General features: G+C 41.2%; 1 protein-coding gene across 1 annotated transcript; it reads left to right on the forward strand.

Moving 5' to 3' along the window:
- Positions 1 to 3565: 3565 nt before the first annotated feature.
- LOC129409264 (zinc finger protein 805-like) lies at positions 3566 to 20059 on the forward strand. The gene is made up of 5 exons (XM_055154885.1): positions 3566 to 4047; positions 7910 to 7987; positions 9771 to 9831; positions 10463 to 10838; positions 12557 to 20059. The coding sequence occupies exons 1-5, from the start codon at positions 3776 to 3778 to the stop codon at positions 13456 to 13458; spliced, it is 1689 nt and encodes a 562-aa protein (XP_055010860.1). The 5' UTR covers positions 3566 to 3775; the 3' UTR covers positions 13459 to 20059.
- The last annotated feature ends 5241 nt before the right edge of the window (positions 20060 to 25300 follow it).

Genomic DNA, 25300 nt, shown 5'->3' on the forward strand with positions numbered 1-25300 from the left:
AGGTAAAATACAAAATAATCTGCTTTAAAACGACCAAAACACAAAGAAAATGTGACTATACTGACTCACATGTTTGTTATGAATGGTCTCTGAATAACAGTTTTCCTTAATTGCTCACTCGTTTCACAATTTTATTATCACCAACCACCAAAAAAACTGAAATTCTGTCTTGTGGTCTCCAGGTGGAGAGTCTCTGCCTCAGGTGGAGGAGTTCAAGTATCTCGGGGTCTTGTTCACGAGTGAGGGGAGGACGGAGCGTGAGATTGACAGGTGGACAGGTGCAGCGTCTGCAGTGATGCGGTCGCTGTATCGGACCGTTGTGGTGAAGAGGAGCTGAACCAAAAGGCAAAGCTCTCGATTTACCATCTCCGTTCCTCCCCTCACCTCTGGTCATGAGCTCTGGGTAATGACTGAAAAGGACAAGATCCTGGATACAAGCGCTCGAAATGAGTTTCCTCTGCAGGGTGGGTGGGCGCTTCCTTAGAGACAGAGAGAGGAGCTCAGTCACACGGGAGGAGCTCGGAGTAGAGCCGCTGCTCCTCCACGTGGAGAGGAGCGTCTGAGGGGAGGACGTCTGTTCTGATGTCTCCTGGACGTGTTCAAGGTTCAAGGTTCTTTATTTTGTCATTCAAACATGTGAGAGAAACATGACAGAACGAAATGTGCTCCCGAGGCCCAGTGATCAGAAAGAGATAAAAAACAATAATAATAATAATAAGCAATGTTAAAAATAAATACATTTAAAACAACAACATTTAGCAGTTCCAATGAACAAGTAGTAAACGTGGCAGATAGAGAAAGAGGCCCAAAGCAGGAAGTCAGTGGCACTGTTCAAAAGTCTGACAGCCTCAGGAAAGAAGCTGACTTCAGCCGAGAAGTTCTAGCTTAATGTTCCTCAGTCTCCTCCCAGGGCAGACAACAGATGGTGATGCGAGGGTCTGATCCTGGAGCCCGTCTTCTACAACGCTCCTCATAAATTTCACTGATGAAAGTCACCAGTGTCCTCAGGAGGTGTTCATGTCCCACTGGGAGGAGGCCGCGGGGAAGACCCAGGACACACTGGAGGAACTATGTCTCTGGGCTGGACTGGGAACACCTCAGGGTCCCCACAGAGGAGCTGGAGGAAGTGTCTGGGGTGAAGGAAGTCTGGGAGTCCCTGCTTAGTCTGCTGCCCCCGAGACCCGACCCCAGATAAGAAGAAGAACATGGATGGATTCTTGAGTATAAAGCAAATCTGTATCACTGAAACTAAAAACAAATGAAGTGTTTCAGGGAAAACTCTGGTAAATGGACTGTAGCTTCTTTTAAACATTTATTGCCTAAATTTAAGATTTTCTGACGAGTTGAATCATGGAAGAAATATATGTGACAATTTTTAAGATTATACAACAAATTCAGAATTATTAATTAATTATTAAGAAGATAATAAATCTGAAAACAAGATAAATATGGGATAAATAAAAGGATCAAATTGGTCAAAAATAGAGACACCTGGGACGTTTCTTGTATAAAACTGGGACACATCAGTGGTTTTGGATAAATCTGCTGGGACAGGAGACACAGGGTCAAAACTGGGACTGTCCTGGGGAAACAGGGACGTCTGGACACACTGGACCAGACTGAAACTCACCTCTTCTCTCTGGCTTTTACTCCAGGCGAGACAGGTGATCTCAGTGTTTTATTGTAGTTTTATATTGTAGTGTTTTATTGTCGTCGTCACATGTTTCTTCTGTGTTTGTTGACTTTTATGTGAAACGTCCCAACTCCAGGTGTGTCCCAGTTTTCAATTTTGAAAATCTGTTGTCACTATTTTTAACCAATCTGATCCCTGCCAACAGTAAACAGAGACATACATTGTCATTAGTTGAGGTAAAGTACAAAAAATCTGCTTAAAAATGATCAAATCAAGAAAATGTGACTTTACTGACTCACATGTTCGTCATGTCTCAGCAGAACAAACCATTTGTTTCACCATTTTATTATCACCAACCACCAAAAATAATGGGGTGGTCCCAGTTTTTATTCTGAAATTCTGGTCACTCTACACAAAATGGATTCTTGTGAACTTTGAATCATGTTACATTTTTTTGAATATACAGACATCAAATTGGTCAAATATAGACACACCTGGAACATTTCTTGAATAAAACTGGGACAAATCAGTGGTTTTGTATAAATCTGCTTGGACAGGAGACAGGCTCAAAAATGAGACTGTCCTGGTTAAAAAGGGACGTCTGTAACCAGATTTTTTAAATCAGAAACTTGGACACTCAGTTTCTGGTGGTTGTTAATAAAACTGTGAAACAAGTACGTAATTAAGGAAAACTGTTCTGCACTCGGCTCATTCATGACGAACACGTGAATCAGTATAGTCACATTTTCTTTGGGTTTTAGTTGTTTTAAAGCAATTTTTTTTTTTTTTTTGTATTTTACCTAAACTAATTACAATTTCTGTCTCTCTTTACTGTTGACAGGGATCAGATTGGTCAAAAATAGAGACACCTGGGACGTTTCTTGTATAAAACTGGGACAAATCAGTGGTTTTGGATAAATCTGCTGGGACAGGAGACACAGGCTCAAAACTGGGACTGTCCCGGGGAAACAGGGACGTCGCTGACCAGATTTTCAGAATCATAAACTGGGACATTCTCAGTTTTTTGGTGGTTGGTGATAATAAAATTGTGAAACGAGTGCGTAATAAAGAAAATTGTTCTTCACTCGAGCTCATTCATGACAAACACGTGAGTCAGTATAGTCACATGTTCTTTGGGTTTTGATCGTTTTTACGCAGATTTTTTGTATTTTACCTAAACTAATTACAATTTATGTCTTTCTTTACTGTTGGCAGGGATCAAACTGGTCAAAAATAGGGAGATCTGGGACATTTCTTGTATAAATCTGCTGGAACAGGGGACATAGGATCAAAACTGGGACTGTCCCGGGGAAACAGGGACGTCTGTGACCAGATTTTCAGAATCATAAACTTGGACATTCTCAGTTTGTGGTGGTTGGTGATAATAAAATTGTGAAACGAGTGCGTAATAAAGAAAATTGTTATTCAGAGCTCATTCATGACGAACACGTGAGTCAGTATAGTCACATTCTCTTTGTGTTTTGGTCATTTTTAAGCAGATTTTTTGTATTTTACCTAAACAAATGAAAGTTTCTGTCTCTCTTTTTCAGTTGGCAGGATCAAATGGTCAAAAATAGAGACACCTGGGATATTTCTCGTATAAAACTGGGACAAATCATTTTCTTTGAGTTTTGGTCGTTTTTAAGCAGATTTTTTTGTATTTTACCTAAAACAAATTACAATTTAGGGATCAAATTGGTCAAAAATGAGGGACATTCTTGTACTCTGCCAAATTCAAGTCTTTAATTAAATGGCTAAAGAAAAACCAGACTTGTGGACAAGTAAGATTAACTGTTTTGCTTTGAATTTGTGGTGTTACCTGCCTCGGGACTTAGATGGAAATGGCAGTCTTGCTTTTCTGGCATTTTAAGCAATTTGTAGATTTCATTAATAAATAACTGTCTTTAAATAAATAAATAAATAAAAAATAAAACTGGGACAAATCACTCGTTTTGGATAAATCTTCTTGGACAGGGGACGCAGGCTCAAAACTGGGACTCTCCCGGGTAAACAGGGACGTCTGGTCACCCAAATTTTGCGTAACATGGAACTTTTAACGCCGCATGTTGAAGAAGCCCAGTGAAAACCCCTCGCAGCACCGGAGGGGGGCGCGCTGCTCTCAAAGAAAACATTGTCAGAAACATGGCGTCCAGCGCAGGGCTCCGAAGCTGCACGGTGGCTCTGCAGGCGCTCCCCAACTGGGCTCTCCCCCCGACGGAACCGACGCGCAAAGATCCGTCCGCGAAGCCCAAGAAGCGCCTGAGCGAGAAGGCGAAAAGCGCCAAACGCGAACGGGACCGACACCGCTACAAAACCCGCGTCAACGTGCTCAAGTCGTACCCGAGGTGGAAGGATCTGCGCTTGAGGCTCGGGTTCACTCTGGACTCCGAACTGGCCGAGCATCTACTAGACAGGTACGATTTTACGCTGCGTTTGGCGTTAAAAATGACATCTCGTGCGTTTTCGTTGGCGCACGGTGTCGTTTTGCGTTTTTCTTCGCCGTGAACTGCATTTTTGGTGTCTGAAACAGAAGCGGGACCACTGATTTCCTGCTCCAATCTGCAGAACATACAGGCCCCGCATGTTCACAACAGCCTTTCTCCACAAAACAAGCAGCGGATCGTCTCTCGGGCTCAAACAAAGGAGAATGAGGCTTTTATTTTTCAACTTTTACTCGAAAACTTCACCAAATGGTTTGATTATAATGCAGGGATGACACTGCATGCAGCCGCTGTCTCAACAAATTAGAACAATTAAGTCCAGGGATGTGGGCGGGGATAGGGGGCAGGGGGCGGGTGAAAAAAAGTGAAATTTTCTGAGCACTTAAGCCTTAAATGCAGGAATAAATAAACAGGATTATTCCAACACACAGGAATGCAGCTTTGAGTATGAAGATCGATAAAGAAACGCAGAGATATCAGAGTCTTTTTGTGTTATTTGTGCTTTTGTTTTAGCTCGAAAAATGCAAAATAACAAACAAAAACATTCCACGCTGGAGCATTAAAGGCGTCTTCAGCCATGTTTTGGTTCAGTAACTTTGTGAAACGACGTAACGTGGAACATTTAAAACCTATTACACTATCGATTAATAACCAAAATATCGTGATGTCGTATCGTCGAAGTTCTCACAATAATATCGTGGACCGTCACAATATATCGAATTACAAGTGTCTTTGTTTAAATTTAGAGTTATGGTGCAGCAACAGCTAAAAAAAGACAGAGAGAACTACATAGACCATGATCCTTTGCTCCGTTTCAGTGCAGACGACAAGAAGAAATAACAGTTCGAACATTTTTAAGTCTTAGTTCTTTGGATTAAGTCTTGTCAAGGTGTTTTAACAGTTTTAGTTGTTTAGCCTTCACAAAATATCGCAATAAATATCGTACCGTGAGATGTAGATCTCTATATTGGTAAACTTGTTCTGTTCTGTTGTTTATGTTATAGTTTATGTGAAGAACTGTTCATATGTGACGTTAACAGTCTGTTGTTCTTCTCTCTTCTGTTGTTTTTACTACAACTTGACTTTACACAGGAAATGTCTGCTCCTGGTCTCTCATTTTATAAACTAAATTTCCCCCAAAATTTACGACTTATATTTGTTTATTTCTTCTTCATTATGCATTTTTTGGTTGGTGCGACTTATACTCCAGAGTAGGGATGGGCATGATTAGTTAAATAATATAAATTGATCATTAAAATTTCATCGATTACGTTAATTTTAATCGACAAACTGAATGTATGTTGTTGTGTATCGTGAGCAAACAGGTGTGTACATGTGTCTCTGCATCAGAAGGAGCGAGACACAAACAGTGGGTCAGTCTGTAACGAACCGAAGCACAAATGTGGATTTAACCAGGATTTGTAGAAGAAATTCCACACTTTCCGTTGCGTTGGGACAAGTGTGAGTCCATGTGCACAGTGGATAAAGCAGCACATATGTTTCTGTGTCCAGTGGGAAAAAGTTTTTCCAGGTGAGAGTCGCTCAATGTGGATGACGAGGCCCCGCCCCCCTCCCCCCGTACGCTGTCCTGGTTTTGACAAACACAAATCTGGTCACACTGACCTGTATTCACCTGAGTCATGTCTTTTAATCCAACACAAGTTGAACCACATCAGCGACACAAGAGCTGGAGTTTTATCTTCACTTAGTTTATGTAAATTAGTGATGTGGTTTTAAGTTTTGTTTCTGTGAGATTTGAACAAAACTGAATTAAACACATTATAATGTCAAACAGCTGATGTGGATCTAGAGTCGTTATGTTTATATGTCGTAAAGTTGAATTTATTGATGCAGATTAGTGCAGATAGTAATAATAATGATGATCATTTTAATATAAAAACGTTAATGATTAATCGATAATCGACCGTTAATTCTTCTGACGATCGATTAAGAAAATTTCATCGAATGCCCGTCCCTAATTCAGAGCCACTTATAGTTCGAAAAGTACACTACATTCCTAATCGTGAGTCTCAATAAATATCGTACTGTGAGGTTCATGTTGTGCTGATATCGTATCATGAGACTTGGATATCGATACATACGGTGTCCAAACGCCCGTTTTTCCCCAGACATTTTAGTCCTGGTTTAGTCCTGTTTTAGACCTGGTTTAGATCTAGTTTAGAGTCTAGTTTAGACCTGGTTTTAGTCCTAGTTTCGACCTGGTTTTAGTCCTAGTTTAGTCCTGGTTTTAGTCCTAGTTTAGTCCTGGTTTAGTCCTAGTTTAGTCCTGGTTTTAGTCCTAGTTTAGTCCTGGTTTTAGTCCTTTTAGTCCTAGTCCTGGTTTTAGTCCTGGTTTTAGTCCTAGTTTTAGTCCTGTTTTAGTCCTAGTTTAGACCTGGTTTTAGTCCTTTTAGTCCTAGTTTAGTCCTAGTTTAGTTTTAGTCCTAGGTTTTAGTCCTAGTCCTGGTTTTAGTCTTGGTTTAGTCCTGGTTTTAGACCTGGTTTATTTTTTGGCAATGAGTGGAATTACTGGGGGGAAAAAAAGAAAAAAAGGGGGGGATTTAGCCCAAAATGTGAAAACAGGAAAATACCACCGTGTAATCCATTTCATCAAAGTAACTGTAATCCACTCACTGAAACAGTAACTGTAACTGAATACAGTTACTCATCATTTGTACTCTGATTACATAACTCTGGTACATGTAATCTGTTACTCCCAAACACTGGATACTCTCACCTCACAACCTGTGCACATGGCCTCACATTTGTCCCAACCAGAAAATGGAGAATTTCTTGTACAAGTTGTTGTTAAATGCACATTTGTGCTTCGGCGTGTTGCAGACGACCGACTGTTTGTCTACGAGAGACGCTCAAGTTAATGGCCCAATGAAAGGAAATGAAAACCCGGACATTTCCACCACTTAAAGGTTGTATAGAGGATTTTTTTAAGGGAAGAGAAATACAGCGACAGTCCTTGTGCGCGTTCAGAATTACTGTTGAAGTTTCCTGTCTAGAAGTAATTCAGCGACCGACGCGTCAGTTTTTAGACCCTTCGTCTGCTTCGGTCGCGCCATCGCTGGACGAGATCTCCAAGAATCACCTCAGTTTGGCTTTGCTCCTTTTCCTCTTCTCTTCTTCTTTCAGCGACCTCAAAAACGGACTTTCTTTTGCGGCGAACCGGTCGTGGATTCTCGTCCGCCGTCGCGACAAACTTTGTGCGAAATGCGAGGAAGCGACAGTTCGAAAAAGCCTCTAAGAACCGCTGCGTAAACCACGTAATCCCCGCGCTCCGACGAGTCAGTTACACTAGGGAGTTTGATTGACAACCCAACAGCCAATAGAAAATGAGGGAGCCTCGTTTTCTATTGGCTGATGTTTATCTGGCCTCAACACGTCCACAGTTGATAGATTTTCGTTCTTTTTTTTTTGGTCATCATAATTACAAAGCTGCTGCGTCTCTGTAATGGTATTTTAATCTTTCACTGACAGTTTGAAACAAAAAAAAATCCTCCATACAACCTTTAAAAAAAAAAAACAAAAACCCGAACGATCAGGACTGGACGCAAAAAACGGACATATCTGGGGAAAAACGAACATTTGGTCGCCCTATCATGTGATAAAAGCAGATCAGATAAATAAATAGGACTAGGATCGTTAAGAGCTTTATAAACCAAAAAAAGAACTTTAAAATCTGCACAGACTTCATCTATGATCACGTGAACGTCTTGTAAACTCTGTTCCATTGTGACTCTGGTGGCCTTACTTTTTTATTTCATTGTTTACCTGTTTAATATCAATCTTACACTTTGTCGCCTTTATTCTCTTTTTGTTGCAGTTACGAGAAGTTCATTAAAATCACCTCATCTGACAAACCAGCGAACACCGGAGCCAAATCTGGAAATGAGTCAGAAAAGTAAGTCACTACTCCTGGTTTAATCCGTCGCTTCGTCCAGAGCTCGGGTCTAAACCGCGCCGTCAGATTTCACACACAAGAACAAGACCAGATCAGATTTGAACGTCATTTGTAGTAAATAAAATGTGAGATCCAGTTCACAGTTTTGGCCAAACAACAGGCTCTGTTCACGCTTACGGACGATGTTCGGGAACATGCGGATGGCGACTCCCGGTGTTGTTCCCGACGCTGCGCATGCGATAAAACCGTGGATTCAGCAGCAGCGTCTTCACAACCTCACAAATACGGCTGAGTATCATTCAGAAGTTGCCGTTACGATACATCATATCTCAGTACAGTTCACTTTCGATTTGATACGATATATTTCAAATTGATTCGATATGGTTCAGTAAAAATAAAGGCTAAATCGTTTTGGTTGTGGATGCAGTGTTCGTTCACACTAATCCGATTGAAAACGGCTCCAGAGACGGAACGATCTGGTGCCTCCAGCTCCACGAAATGGGCTTTTAATAAAACAAAGAGCTGAAAAACAAAACAACAGAGAATCAGAACCCAGCAGAAAGTCTGGTCACTATTCCTTACACAGTGTTGGGAAGTTTACTTTTAAAATGTAATCCCCTACAGATTACAGATTACATCCCCCAAAATGTAGTTTGTAACGGAATCCAATAAATTACTTAAAGTGAGTAACGTAATCTGAATACTTTGGATTACTTGATTTTCTGTAGAGAAACAAAGATTCGTATATCTTCACTTAAGATATTTTGTCTGTTAAAAGACAATAAAAAGCCCAGTCTTTCCTTAACCGTATTAAAAAATATTATTGATAGAATAGTTTCGTCCTGTTAAATCCTGGTTTAGATCTGGTTTAGATCTGGTTTAGACCTGGTTTAGATCTAGTCTTGACCTGGTTTAGACCTGGTTTTAGGCCTGGTTTAGTCCTGGCTTAAGTCCTGGTTTAGATCGAGTTTAGACCTGGTTTAGGTCCTGGTTTAGACCTGGGTTCAGTCCTGGTTCAATCCTGATTTAGTCCTGATTTAAACTTCATTTTAATCCTGGTTTACTGTCCGGCAATGAGTGGAATTACCAAAATAAATAAATAAATAAGGAATATAGCCCAAAATGTGAAAACAGGAAAATACTGCCATGTAATTCATTTATTTCAACAAAGTAACTGTAATCCAATTACCACTCACAGTAACTGTAACTGAATACAGTTACTCATAATTTGTACTCTGATTACGTAACTCTGGTACATGTAATCTGTTACTCCCCAACACTGTCCTTACGTGGCTGGTGTTTCTGCAAAACTACAGAGGATTTTCAGACGACACGAGATCTCGGACGATTTCAAACCTACGAACACTTTAAGACAGAAACTGGTCCACAAGCCAAACAACGTGGTCTACTCCATTCAGTGTAGTGAAGACGGCAGAGAACGACACACACAGAAACAAAACACACACTTCACAAGACGATGAACCAACACAGACGAGAGAGCAGCACATTTTTTGTCCAATCCAAATGTAAACACACCAGGGGAAAAAACATTCTGTTTGCACAATCTTCATGCAGTTTTATCTCTTAAAATCTTATGATACGAGGTCTTATCCCTAATAAAATAAAATAAACACGGACACAGCCTTTTGTCTGACCTTGTGTTACAGTGAGTACAGGTCTGATATTACCCAGACCCCCTCACTCCTCTTGTTTTTTTGTGTGTACATTTTGTTTGTTCTGGTTTAGACTTGTATTTACTGTGTGTTTTTTCTGTGTTAAACAGGTGCCCGGCCTGTGGCTTTGTCTTGAAGGTCGAGCCCCAAAGCATCAAAGTGACTCTGGAGGTGAGACTGGACACTGTTTTTGAGTTTCTCTTTCACAGTGAAACAAAAACAAAGTCACTGCACCTGATTTTCACTCTTAAAAACGTGAAAAACAGACCTAGCACATTTCAAATGGAACTGTATTTTCGGACTGTAAGTAGCTCTGGAGTATAAATCGCTCTTCTTCGTAGTTCCCTCTGTACTTACTGTATTGTTCTGTATATTACTGCAGTACATTTGAAGATACCACATCACAGTACTTCAGTTCCATCCAAAGTGACAAACCTGTAAAATTCAGCGCCACATTTATCAGCTGAAAAGAGAAACGTATTTTCTAAAAACATTTTTTTTTAGGATAAGCATCAAGTTTTCTCAAGTCACTGAGTTCAAGTCCAAGTCGAGTCCCAAGTCCATTTTATCAAGTCTCAAGTCCTTGAACTTTGGTCATAGCAGCTGTTTCCCTCTAGATACAAAGGTCAACTTGGGCTTAAATTGAAGTTTACAAACTTGGGAAGTTTTTCATCTACGTTTGAGGCAGTGATATATGCAATAACATGCTTGAAAAGGATCACTTTTGCTGACATTTGTCAGGCGGACAGACATTAGTCTTCACCAGATCGTGTTGTATCGAAATCGTTGTCGTGCTTTGCAGATGGAGCGGGGAGAGGAGGCCGCGAGCAGCGAAGACGGCGGCGACTCGAGCAACGGCGACAGCGACGATGAAGACGACGAGGACGACGACGAAGACGACGATGAAGATGAAGAGAGCGAGGGGTCCAAAGTGAAGAAAAAAAAGAACTTAAAAAAGGAGGAGGAGGAACGCGAGACATCAAAGAACGGAGAAGAGGACGAAGACGAATACGAGGATTTCGATGACAGCGACGAGAGCGATGAGAGCGATGAGGGGAAGAGGAAGAGAAGGGGGGACTCGGACAATGAGTGGACTCCTGAACAGAGCCAACAGACTACGAACCAAAAGCAGCAGCAGCAGCAGGAGGACGGCGAAGCGAAAGAGCCCAAACGCAGAGGCAAGAACTCTACTTTATTTATCGAAAACAATGAACAGGTTTTACAATTTCCTCTTATTTTTTAGCAACGACACAGCTCACGTTAAAAGAAATTATAGTCATTTAAAGCTGACATGATTACAAACAGGCACATCCACAGAAATCTTAAATAAATTAATTGGAAGAGGGTCCAATTCCACATCTAATGAACTGATTTTAAGCGTGGATCTATGGTTATAACTGTGACAGAAAGTGTACGAAGGAGGTTTGAAGTAAAAAACCTACACTAGGTTTATTCGGGATTAAAAAAATAAACATATTTTATCATTTTACCTCATGCCTGGACTAAAGCTGCATTGCTTCCACGGCAAATCTCCAAATGCCTCCCCTCGACCATCTCAGATTTGACTGAAAAAATTCTAGGAGGTTCACACAAGTCCCAAATTTTAGCTCCCATCTCCATATAGTTTTGTTATTAAAAAATATTTTGTCCAACTCCCCCCTGAACTGTTTTGAGCAGAGTTTTCCAAAGCGCCGCATTCAGATTGCTGTATCTAAAAAAATGATTTAAGGTCGGTCCTTCAAATTTTCAAGGGTTAAAATTTGTCAGACGTACTTGTAGAATCTGGACTTTTACACATGTGATTTAGATTTATTAGATTTCTGGAAGCTTGAATTTGCTTGAAAGTCCTATTCTTCAAATCTGAGGGCGTCTTTGAAGGACTGTGGAAAGTGCAATTTCAAAGATTTGGTGCTGTGTACTTTTTCAGTCAAATCTGAGATGGTCGAGCAGGGGCTTTCGGAGATTTGGCATGGAAAGACCCCTTTATTTTAGAGGTGTTTTTTTTTTTTTCTATGGCGGCCTCATTTTTTCATTGCTTAGTCATAATATAAACTTTTATCGGTCGTCCCAACTCATCAAAACAATGCAAATTTATAAAGAAATACAATCAATATTATGCAGAATTAACCTGGTACTCCACAATATTTTCTGTTTCTCTTGTGGCCCCTTGGAAAAAGATGAGAGCAAAACCTTGGAGGGTCGAGACCAAGATGAGACCAAGACTTTTAAAGGCTAAGGCCAAGACAGGATTAAGTCCTCTGAGGGTCGAGAAAAAGACAAGACCGAGACTTTTTAAGTTCAAGACCGAGACAAGACCAAGACCTCTGAGGGTCGAGACAGAGACAAGACCAAGACTTTTAAAGGCTAAGGCCGAGACAGAGACAAGACCAAGACCTCCGAGGATCCAGACCGAGACACGACCAAGACTTTTAAAGGCTGAGACCGAGACAAGACCAATACATTTAAAGGTCGAGACCAAGACAAGATAGAGACCGTGGCCCATCAAAACTAAATTGAGACCATTGTGTAATTTTCGACATTTGTTTTTATAATTATTTTGGCAAATACAGATTAATGTTTTATAAATCTATCGCCATTTTATCTCTTGTCGAGTGTCAGACCTTGAGACTGAGTCCAAACTCGATCGAGTCTGAGACGAGACCAAGACCGTAAAAAAAAGACCTGTCTCGAGCACTGCAACACTACTGTTTACATTTGTCTACATTGGCCACAAGAAAAGGCACATCATCATGAAATTGTTCAGTTAAACTAGGGGTCACATTAAAATGCAAACGCTGTTACCGCAGTTTCAAAATACACGAAATAAAGATTGAAAAGAAAGATTTGTCTTGGGTAAATTTTAAATGTAAGTATAATCGTGTATCTCCTCTTGCAGGGCCCAAACGGAGAAAGAAGCAGCTTTGCATTGACTGTGGATTGTTTTATAAGAAGGTCCACAAATGCAAAGACAAAGACAAACCGATCGTGTGCACCGTCTGCGGCCGAAGATTCGACTCCGAGCCCGCTCTGAAGATCCACAGCTACATGCACTCGGAGACCCACGAATACCTCTGCAAGTTCTGCTACGCCGGCTTCCGAACCAAAGTGGACAAGCTGACGCACGAGCTGGTCCACATCAAGAGCAAGGATCCTTTCCAGTGTCCGGAGTGCGATATGTCGTTTCCGAGTTTCCGGAAACGCGCGGCGCACAGGATAGAGCACAAAAAGGATAAGTACAAGTGCGACATCTGCGGGATCGGGTTCGGCGAGGAGCAGCACCTCCTGAGACACGTGGTGGTGCATTCGGGGGAGAGGCCGTTCAAGTGCTTCGTGTGCGAGCGAGGTTTCAAACAGGAGTCTCACCTGAAATCCCACATGCGCCTTCACACCGGGGAGCGGCCGTACAGCTGCAAACTCTGCCACAAGTCCTTCAATCACAACGTGAGCCTGAAGAGCCACGTCCAGCGGTACCACCCGGAGCTCAGGGAGGTGAAGGAGGAGGAGGAGGCGGCGGCGGCGGAGAAAAAGGAGGAGAACAACGAGCAGACGAAGGAAGGGGAGACGTCCGAGAAGCCCAAGCCCAAGTACAAATACAAACGGCCCCCGAGCGGTCGACCCAGGGGCAGACCCAGAAGAAACCCGAGCGAGAAACTGGAGAGCACCCGAAGGAAAATCTATCAGATGAAACCGGAGCCGCAACTACCGCCCGAACCCGAACCCAGCTACGAAAGCGAAGAGGACTTTACCTGGTCTCAAGAGTGGATTAGGCTTTATAAATCACTGAAAGCTGTAAACTAGGTGTAAACTTTCGAACATCAGGCAGGGGGCGCTCTACTCTTAAAGCAGAACTAAGTAACTTTTAACGACAGAGCCCCCCCCCCCCCCCCACCCCAACCTCACCCCACCCGTCGTGTTACTGAAATTCCGTTACTGTGCTTTACTGAGGACTCCCGCTGCCAGCTCAGTCCTCTCAGTTACCTCTACGGCCTACGGCATCAGAGGTATAATACTCCCTACAACAGGACAGGACTAGACTGGAACGGACAACACTATCACGGTGTCTCGAGGCGTCTGGTCCCGTACTGATCGTGAATGAACTCAACGAAGCCTGATGCCTTTTTAATTCTCTGGCTACAACAATTTATTAATTTATTCTACAAAACCCTGCGACTCCCTTACGAGAAAATCAAGAACAGACTCAAAAGTGCTTTTTCCTGATCTTTTTTTGATGAAATAATGCAGTATAATCACAGACAAAAAAGGAGAACTCTCTTCTGGTCGAGTTTGAGGGAGACAACGGACGTTTCAAACACCTCAAACATGTTTCCCTGAGCAGCCAGTCCCTTCTACATTCTTTTTGAGTCCTGAAAGGGTCTGAAAATGGACCGAAGAGCGAGAAAAACCTCCGTCCAAACTTGGGACAGTCCAACCACAGGAGCTCTTTCGTGCCACGTGTCCCTCAAATGCAGAAGACGTCTCCTCTTGAAAATATTTGTATCCTTCAGAACAAAATATATCACTTCTTGAACCTGAAATAAGTAAGAGTTTGGTGCGTTGATATCTGCTGTTTCTCAGTCCTCAGTTGCCACGTTTACATGAGAGCTTTAATTCCGAATAAAAATAATTTAATTCTGAATAAAAAATTATTCCACTTTAAAAAGATCATGTAAACACTTCCTAATGATGATTATTAAACTTAATTCCAAAGTAAGTGGGAGGTTTATTCTGATTTTAAAGCAGAATTAATTTATTCCTCGATCATGTTTCATGTTTATTCTTCTTAAAGATAATGTCGGTGGTTCACTTCATGCTCGTTGTGTCGCCCTTCGATCCGGCAACTGCAGTCCTGCAAACTAAATATGAGAGCAAAGTAAAATATACAAATGATGAATGTAAGAATATCATGTATAATTTGTGCTGGATATTTTATTTGGCATTAAGCAGCAGATCGTCACCAGTTTACGGAAGCCGAGAGGGTCACAACAAACGCAAACGCCGCAACAAATACAAATGCGACAACACAACAAAAGCCGCAACACATTAAAAAGCCACAACAAACCAAAAAAAAGCCACAACGGAAGTGACCGCGGGACTCTATTTTCAGACGGACCGATCAAGCGGCAAGTGAAGAAGAAGAACTACAACGTGAAACGAATAATGATAAAAAAATAAATTACTTTTACTTACGTTTCCAACTTCTCCCGTGGTCACTTCTTTTGTGGCTTTTTGATGTGTTGTGGCATTTGTGTTGTGGCATTTGTATTTGTTACGGCGTTTGCATTAAAATAGAGTCCCGCGGTCATTTCCGTTGTGACTTTTTAATGTGTTGTGGCTTTTTGTTGTGTTGTCGCATTTGTATTTGTTGCGGCGTTTGCCTTTGTTGTGACCCGTCTCGGCTTCCGCACCCGTCCCATACGCCGCGCGGAGAGTCCTCCCATCCCGTACGTCACGCGGGCTGCGCCACTAAATCAGAACTAAACCAGGTCTAAAAACGGGTCTAAAACCAGGACGATTTAGCCAGGACTTAACCATGCCGCTGGACCGCCCACCGCGCCTCCTCCCATACGCAGCCCAATTCCTTTCACTTCTCCGTGTTTGATAGAGCTTAAGAAAGCGAACGTCCCCATCCTGCGGGACAAAATATCGCAGATGTGGGCCGGAGCAGGACTGAAAATTCTGCTCTGCTTCTGACCTCTGCTTCACAATTATCATCGGAATCATTGCGGAAAAAGTTTGGATCATGTTTGTGTCCGTGGCGTAACGACAAACCGAGATGACAGAAAAACTGGTAGCAGCTTCCTGACCACGTAAATATGTTCGTGTCTTTGTCCAATCAGAGCCCTTCCCCACCCCCAGACGCTGAACGGAATTAAATAAAGACGATTTAACAAGTTCCTCAATTCAGAATTATTATTTCAGTGTAAACTTTCCAAACTATTTAATTCAGAACTTCGGAATTTAAACAAAAACATCATGTAAACGTGGCTGGTGCTAATTTTTTTTCTTTATGTAAGCAGCAATGTTTGTTTTAATCCGAACGGAGCATGCCTCTCTCTGATTGGTTAATCCGCCTGTCAATCACTCCCTCAGAAATCAGGGAGACAAGGACACAGCTTCAGATCCACTCGTCTTTGTAAAGTTTGGGCAAAGCGCGTGGTTCTGGCTGGACAGGTAACTGAAAATCCATATTCAACAGGGACTTTAAGACGTTGAAAAAGTAAAAATGTTACTTAGTTCTGCTTTAAAAGGCTCAGTGTAGTATGTTCTGTGAGCCCCTCCTACTGTGAACACGCATTAGTGTAATGTACAGTAATCTTTATTCAAAACTTACCTATGGGCGTTTTGAACTGTGTTGAACTGATGTTTCTTAATCAAAACAGACCTGGAGTTGTGTCTTTTACCTTGGAACTTGTACTTGTACGTGTTTATGCCTTCTCTATCTTTAGACTTTTAAACTTTAGGTAGGGCTGAACGTGAAAAATATTGCAATTTTTCTGAGGATTTGATTTTCAATTTCTTTAGGATTCTGTTCAAAAGGTCACATTTTAAACACAAGGATTTAGAAAAAGACTGAAAACGAATACAAGAATTCATTTCATTTTAGATCATGTACAGATTTAAACTACAGGGTGAGCAGCTTTTATGACGGGATGTTGTTGTGTTTGTGGAGGAAATGATGGTACTTCAAAAACTGCAGCCTTTTTGATTTGCTAATGGGCTCTATTCACGCTTACAGGAAGACGTTTGGAAACATGCGGATGATGACTTCCGGTGTAGTTACCATGGATCATTTAAAATAATTGGACAGGTTATTGCTGCTTCACTTACTGGTGCTACAGCGAAAAAATCCCCCCGATTAGAGCCCGTAGCCGCGGGACCCGACACAAAACAGTGCAGCGCAGGACACATTTTGAAAGCTCATTGCAGACGTGAGCGGGATATTAAGGCTGCGTTCAGACTGAAGTGACCCAAATCAGATTTTTTGGCCCCTATGTTCCTGTATCTGATCTTTTAATGACAGTCTGAACCACACAGATCAGATTCTTTCAAATGTGACCCAGGACACTTGGATATGTGCTCCTGAAACTGATACATATCTGATCTTTTGACATGTGACTTCAGTCTGAACGGCCAAAGCTCATTCATCCACCTCCACGTTATCAACAAGACACAAACGTCACTAGTCTGCGCTGAAGAAGGAGAAAATTGTTAATGAACTCAAGCGAAGCACATCTCCACTCACCACTCTTGGCTCCGTCTCCACATCCACACGTTCATTTCAACGGACTGAACCACAAAACACCACGACCAAAAACCTCGTCCTTCTCAATCTCCTCCTTTAAAACAAGTAAGTTGTTCATGTTCTGGCTCCGGTACGAGAGGTACCAGGTAAATCGGTCCAAATTACCTTGCATCAATTAAAAATTTACTTTTTAGTGCACGTTTTCTGAAAATCTATCTTGATAAAGCCAATATTTAATATTTGGTGTGTCATTTTTAAGGATCTTAGCAAGAATGAACACTGATGGCTCATTCTAACGTGTTAAACATGCACATTTTTAAATTATTCTCTTTATTGAGCACCAGTCCCTCGATTGGCCCTCTGCTTCGTCTGTGTTTAGATATGTGGACCTTGTTGAAAAAAGTTTGGACACACCTGCACTAGACGGTTTGTAAAACCTGGAAGTTGTAGATCTCGCTCCGTCCAACCAGCTGTGAGCTGTGAGGCCATGACGTCAAACTCGTGGCGTCTGTCTGGGTCCCTTTTGTGGAGCAGCACAACAGGAAACAAAGCGTCGAGATGGATGTAGACGAAGACAGACATTCTGTGTTGGCGACGATTCCCGAGATTGAGGATTTAAAGCCAGAACAAAGAGAATGTTTGGTGAATTTTATCAAGGGCAAAGACGTTATTGTCTTTTCTTACGGGATTTGGCGCATTACATACGTCACGACCAAACAGCAGCAATTGGTTAAATAAAAAAAGTACCCGTCTACCGTCAAGCGAACGAACGAATCCTAATGCTGCGAGGTCACGCGGTTTCCATGAAGTGAAACCGTCTGAAGAATATTTCACATAGAGCGGAGTCACAAACTGCTCGTGTTACCTGACAAGGCACCTACAACTTTAAAAAATGACGGATTTATGGCAATTTTTACCTATTTTTAGATCATGAACTTTTTCTCAGCTCAAAATCCTCTCGCTCTGAATCTGGAGACTTGTCCCATTGAGCTCGGACCACGACTTGAATGGGCGGCCAGAGGTTTTTAGATCCCAGAGTTTGGTAGTTCCCGACTCTGGGCATGTGATAAATCCATGGATTCAGCCGCAGCGTCTCCACAACTTGACAAAGCTTTCCACGGGGGACGGGACTCTAATCTCGTCTTCTTTTTATTAAGTTAGACAAATTAAAATACACAAATTAATAAGCAGTTTATAAAAGGAATAAAGAAAGAATACAATAACCCCTCCTCGCCAGCAGTCGCCAAAAGGAAGTCGTCATCCTCAGGTTTCCAAACGTCTTCCGGTTTTGTGACGTGAGCGTGAATAGATCCCGTAGCGTCCGTTCACATTTCGATTGAGATGAATGTTGTAGCCCTACTCCACCAAATCATGAAATAATTTAAAAAAAAAACATTTCAACTTGCCATTTGCACTTTAATTCTTTTCCCAAGGTGCTAATAACGATTAAAGAAAGGGTCCTGAGCCCTCTGGATTCGCTTAAATCAGACACTATGTAAATGCAGTGCTTTTTTTCTGCCCGTTATTTACCTTTACTTTATCTTACAGAGATTTCATAAAACTAGTAATAATAATAATAATATTCTAGAAGGTTAAATGATCCAGATGTAAAGGTGCACTGTGTGATCTTTCTGGAGAAGCGTCCACCACCTCCTTGTCTCTACGAAGATGATATTTGAAGGTTCCACAGTTTGGTATTGGTGTTAAACTCTATTTGGAGACGGGCAGATGACACTACCGGGCCAGTTACAGATCAGTTCTATGGAGAGGCGATTCCGCTCCCCGTCAGTTTTTGAAGGGATTTTTTGTGCAATATGAACCCCTGTGAGTAGGACTGAGACCCGACAAACCCTGAGATCAGGTCCACGAGAAAGAGACAAGACGAGATTTTGACATAATTTTTAATAAATAGTGCAATCATTTCACAATTTTGGCTTCACTATTTTTTATTTATTTTATGCGGTTATTGCACGTCTGCTTTTTGGAACTACAGCTTCTCAAATGGCATAACTAACTCACTTTGTTTTTTTTTTTTGTGATGCCAAACATAAATTCAGGGGGAAAAAGTCCCTGTTTACCTGGGACAGTCCCGAATCTGGCTTTGATGCGGCGCGACTTGAGCGTTGAGGTGTCCACACTCTGGACACGGGTCGCGTCAACCAATCAGGGACGAATATCCAGAGACGAAGCGACGTTTTCTGGAAGAAGAAAGAGAAAGAACTGGGGGTCGGGGCTGGGAGCCAGAAATATTAGCGGAGTATAAATATAAACACGCTGCAACCTCCGAGCCGATCACCAGGACTACACCAGGACTTGATGAGGACTGGACCAAGACTAGACTAGGTCTAAACCAGGACTAAACCGGGACTGGACCAGGACGTATTGATATTGAACGGTGATTAACTGTTGCTGGAACTACTTGTGCGGTGATACAAAAATTAAACCCGTCCGTTAGCGTTAGAATTCTTACTGACCCTGGTATAAATGTTAGTTCATGTCACACTGCGGAACTTTTCTCCATGGAGATGTAACTGGCGGATTCCCACTCCAAAAAGTTACACAGTGCATCTTTACGAATAGGATTTTTTTGTTTGTTTTCTTTTTTGCCATGTGTTCTGTCGTAAAATGGTGATGTTTCTTCTCACAGTAAGATGTGACAACTGTGTTAAAGATGTAAATGAGATTTCTCTGCCTGTGGTTGTAGACCGGGTACAGAAGTGGACTAAAGCTCCAGCTCCAGTCAAATGAAGCTCACTGAGGCCTGTCGTTATGGGGAAAGTTGGAGCCAGGTTACATATTTGGATTAGGAATGGATTTACGGAGAAAAACGTGAAATAAAAGCATCAGGATCATGAAGAGAGAGTGAATATGAACATTTTAAGACCAAAATGACGAGGCTCACAGCAGCAGTTACAGACAGAAGGGGCGACGGTTTTTCAATAGAAAGTGAATTGGAGCCAGAGTCAGTGGAGCCGGAAGCGCGCCCATGCTCATTTCCTATGTGCGGGTCCACTCTGTCCATTTCTGTATACAGTCTGTGCTTGTGACATGATTTAATTTCTTTGCTGAACATCATGGACTTTACGGTTGTGTTCGGTTCGTTATTGTCGACACTTTCTCTGTTTATTTTGTATTCACTTTTTTACATTTTGATAACTGCACAGCTGTTAAACTGTTATGCATTTTGGTGCACTTAAGCTGTAAATAAATGTTCAATGTTTTGTTATTGTTGTCGGCGGTCATTGTTATTACGTTAAGATTCACTTTATAGACCTTTTTCACAACGGCCGGAAGCGCCGCGATGCAAGTAAACGTCACTTTTAGTTAATGGTTTTCTGTGTCACAAAGTGTGTGTAAGTGTGTGTGTGTGTAAGAGTTTGTGTGTAAGGGTGTGTGTGTGTGTGTGTGTGTGTGTGTGTAAGAGTTTGTGTGTAAGAGTTTGTGTGTAAGGGTGTGTGTGTAAGAGTTTGTGTGTAAGGGTGTGTGTGTAAGAGTTTGTGTGTAAGGGTGTGTGTGTGTAAGGTGTGTGTGTGTGTGTGTGTAAGAGTTTGTGTGTAAGGGTGTGTGTGTAAGAGTTTGTGTGTAAGGGTGTGTGTGTGTGTGTAAGGGTGTGTGTGTGTAAGGGTGTGTGTGTAAGAGTTTGTGTGTAAGGGTGTGTGTGTAAGAGTTTGTGTGTAAGGGTGTGTGTGTAAGAGTTTGTGTGTAAGGGTGTGTGTGTAAGAGTTTGTGTGTAAGGGTGTGTGTGTAAGAGTTTGTGTGTAAGGGTGTGTGTGTGTGTGTAAGAGTTGTGTGTAAGGGTGTGTGTGTGTGTAAGGGTGTGTGTGTGTGTGTGTAAGAGGTGTGTGTGTAAGGGTTGTGTGTGTGTGTGTGTAAGGGTGTGTGTGTAAGGGTGTGTGTGTAAGAGTTGTGTGTAAGGTGTGTGTGTAAGGGTGTGTGTGTAAGAGTTTGTGTGTAAGGGTGTGTTGTGTGTAAGGGTGTGTGTGTAAGTGTAAGTGTGTGTAAGTTTGTGTGTGAGTGTGTAAGTGTGCGTGTGTAAATGTCTGTGTAAATGTCTGTGTAAATGTGTAAACGTGTGTGTAAACGTGTGTGTAAATGTGTAAACGTGTGTGTAAATGTGTAAACGTGTGTGTAAACGTGTGTGTTATATGTGTGTGTAAATGTGTGTAAATGTCTGTGTAAATGTGTAAACGTGTGTGTAAACGTGTGTGTAAATGTGTAAACGTGTGTGTAAACGTGTGTAAATGTGTAAACGTGTGTGTAAACGTGTGTGTAAATGTGTAAACGTGTGTGTAAATGTCTGTGTAAATGTCTGTGTAAATGTCTGTGTAATGTCTGTGTAAATGTCTGTGTAAATGTGTAAATGTCTGTGTAAACGTGTGTAAACGTGTGTGTAAACGTGTGTGTAAATGTGTGTGTGAACGTGTGTGTTTTTCTCCAGCAGCTTTCATAAATCTGCCAAATCACCAAATCTTCAACCAACAAACTCCACAAAGAATAAACATTCTGACGTAAACATCTCCTGGTGGAAAATCCACAACGGGATTTTAAACGTCCTGTTTGACACAACTTGATGTTGTTACTTCATCAAACACACAAAGTGATTCAATGTGCTTTACAGAATAAATAAATACATTAAAATCACAATACAAACAAATCAAAACATAAATAATCATCATAAAATTAAAAAGAGAGAGACATTCAAATGAGACAGGAAGAGTGAACTGTGCTGAGCCTGGATTTAACCTTTAATACTTCATTCTCACAGACTTACGCACTTTTACTGCACATTTCTATGTCCTCGAGCTCTTTTCCAGTCTGAAAATCCTCAGGTTCACTCATGTTGTTTATCAGAGAGATGGTTTTCTGCCCAGAAACAGCAGGGGGAGACAACTGACCACACAATCGCCCAATAAACACACCAATAACCACCAACTGAAAAAATGTATTTGTATTTTGCTTGTACAAATCTAGAGAAGAATGTGTACTCATTTTCTCCAAATTACTTCATTTTATTTTATATTACCTTTCTGTTTGTCTGCTGTGTCATCGTGAAATTCAAAATCTCAGACTGGAGGAAAAATAAACCAGGCCTTGATTGTTTTTTGTTTTTCTAACAAAAGCAATAATTTGGAATTTCCACTGTAGACATGAGTTAGTCAGTGGTTTTTCTGTTAAGAAGGATGGAGTTAAAGTGGGGTGACTAGGAATTCCTGTTTACCCATGTTGGCGTGTTCCAGTTGTAGAAAATAATGACTGGAATCGATCAATTGAAATCACAAAAGTTTATTCCCTATTAGAGGTAAGATCTTAAGACCGAGCCCGAGCCCGACCTAAAATGTCAATCATTACTTCGGGTCGGGTCGGGCTTCTCTCTCGCTGACTTTTTTTCAAATAAATATATGTTTATAAAATGTATACTAAAACGATGTGTGGATACTAAACTAAGGAATACTTGTTATAAAATTAATAATTTGGATAAAACAGAGAAGTAATGTAATGTAATTGCTATTTAACTACTAAACAGGATCCGCAGAGCCAGAGCTCTGCGCACGTGAACGCCCCCTCTTCATTTAATAATCTTCCCCTCCGCAAGTCTGCATCTATTTTGACCTGGTGTCCCCAATATGAAGGAGCAAGAGGTTAAACTAAAGGCAGGAGAACTGAAAAGACAAACACGCACCGGTAAGAGTGAGGTGTGGAAAAGCTTCAAATTGATTGTTGAAAATGCTACAGAAACTTGCGTTGGCTTCGCTGAATGTCGTCAATGTGGCTTTGCTTTCATACGAGAGCAAAAAGACTGGCACCTCGACGCTGAGCACTGCTCCTCCTCCCGAGTCACAAATAAAATATGACATTTCGGGTTTGCTTCGGGCTCGGGCCTGCAAATCAAGTTAATTGGTCGGGCTCGGGCCGGGTCGGGTTTTAATACCCGCGGGCCGGGTCGGGTCGGGCTGGATTTTTTAGGCTCGATCTCACCTCTATTCCCTATTCAGTACAATTCTGATACAGAGCTCTGGGTCAAACCACTGTCCCTGATGGCCTATTCTACACAGGTCTTACTTCAGACAGTCTGAACACCTGCATCTGTCCCTTAACCCAGTATATATACATTCACAGAAATATGCAAATGATATGTTGATCAGGTTCACGCCTTGGCTCCTCCTTGAAGCCTCTCCGTTTATGGGAATGACCAGGTCTGTTTAGGTTTGGAGCCAGCCAGGATGACCCCACATCCGCTGCTCTGTAAAGAAAGTCCTTATCTTTAAACACATGTGTCAGATGTCAGTGGTTAAACATTAAATGTGGTGTACTCTCGACACTTTAATACTTATTACGGCCTTCACCCAGGACAGTCCCAGTTTTGAGCCCTGTGTCAATTGTCCCAGTGGATTTATCAAAAAGCAGCGATTCGTCCCAGTTTTATTCAAGAAATGTCCCAGGTGTCCCTGTATTGACCAATTTGATCCCTGCCAACAGTAAAGAGACGTATAGATTGTCATTTGTTTCTGTTTGTTGTTATCGTTCTGTTTAAAAACGACCAAAACACAAAGAAAATGTGACTATACTGACTCACATGTTGGTCATAAATGGTCTCTGCAGAACAATTTTCCTTAATTACGCACCCATTTAACAATTTTATTATATCCATCCACCAAAAACCCAGGGATGTCCCAGTTTTTTATTTTGAAATTTTGGTCACCGTAAATTAACGTCTCAAACCATCCAACACCTGCGTTTGGATGTTTGGTAAGAGTAAAACTGTGAAAAAAGCACTAAACGTTGTCCTTTTGTGCCTTATGCTTATTTTCCAAGCTTTGCTTTCTGTAAAATTACAAAATATTGGTCCCTTTACTGCTGGTGGGTAACAAATTTGTCAAAAAAAAAGGGACAACTGGGACATTTTCTTGTATTAAACTGGGACAAATCACTGGTTTTGTATAAATCTGCTGGGACAGGGGACACAGGACTCAAAACTGGGACTGTCCCGAGTAAACAGGGACGTCTGGTCACCCAAAACTGTATAAACAGCTTGAAACGCTCATATATTAATTTAAGTAAAACATTTGAATTAAATTTAAAATGAAATAAAATGAAAAATACATCAATAAAATTAAATTAAAAACTAATAAAAATTTAATAAAACCTAAAATGTTTTAATTGAGTAAAATGTAACATCCGGTTTTCTTATGGTACGCCTTTATTTTGAAGAACTACTTCCTGTATAGCACGTTAGCATTAGCTAGCTTGACACCGATAAAGAAGGAGAAAAGTTGACACGGAGACGAATTAACATGTTTTTTTGTTTTAACTTCACCTCTGAAAAGACATACGGTACGTTTTAAGTCGCAAACATGCACAATTGTAATAATTTATGAACCCAAAGTGGATGTTCTATTGATTTAATACTTATATATTCAGTGTTGGGAGGGTGACTTTTAAAATGTTTTCCCCTACAGATTACAGATTAAATACACCAAAATGTAGATTGTAACGGAATACTTTAAATTACTTAAAGTGAGTAAAGTAATCTGAATACTTTGGATTACTTGATATTGTCATGTTTTTTTTTAAAACTACATGAATGTATCAACCACATCCTGAAAATTCTTGTTTGTTCTCTTCAAATTGGCCCTGGTTTAGTCCAGGTTTAGTCCTGGTTTAGACCTGGTTTAGTCCTGGTTTTAGTCCTGGTTTAGTCCTGGTTTAGACCAGGTTTAGTCCTTGTTTAGACCAGGTTTAGTCCAGGTTTAGTCCTGGTTTAGTCCTGGTTTAGACCAGGTTTTAGTCCTGGTTTAGTCCTGGTTTTAGTCCTGGTTTTAGTCCTGGTTTAGTCCTGGTTTAGTCCTGGTTTAGTCCTGGTTTTAGTCCTGGTTTTAGTCCTGGTTTAGTCCTGGTTTAGTCCTGGTTTTAGTCCTGGTTTTAGTCCTGGTTTAGTCCTGGTTTAGACCTAGTTTAGTCCTGGTTTTAGTCCTGGTTTTAGTCCTGGTTTTAGTCCTAGTTTAGTCCTGGTTTAGTCCTGGTTTTAGTCCTGGTTTTAGTCCTGGTTTAGACCTGGTTTTAGTCCTGGTATTAGTCCTGGTTTAGACCTGGTTTTAGTCCTAGTTTTAGTCCTGGTTTAGTCCTGGTTTAGCCCAAAATGTGAAAACAAGAAAATCCCGCCATGTAATCCATTTATTTCAACAAAGTAACTGTAATCCAATTACCACTCACTGAAACAGTAACTGTAACTGAATACAGTTACTCATAATTTGTACTCTGATTACTTAACTGTATATAATACTGTATATAATACTTGAAACACACGTTAGACGTTAATTAACTGATTCCTATTTTACAATGGGTTTAACGTTCTTTTCTTCTTTCAGTTCAGTTCATGTTTATTTATAAATCACGTTT

This window comes from Boleophthalmus pectinirostris, unplaced genomic scaffold, assembly GCF_026225935.1.
Source record: "Boleophthalmus pectinirostris isolate CB_2022bp ecotype Guang Dong unplaced genomic scaffold, ASM2622593v1 HiC_scaffold_19, whole genome shotgun sequence".
Classification (NCBI taxonomy): domain Eukaryota; kingdom Metazoa; phylum Chordata; class Actinopteri; order Gobiiformes; family Gobiidae; genus Boleophthalmus; species Boleophthalmus pectinirostris.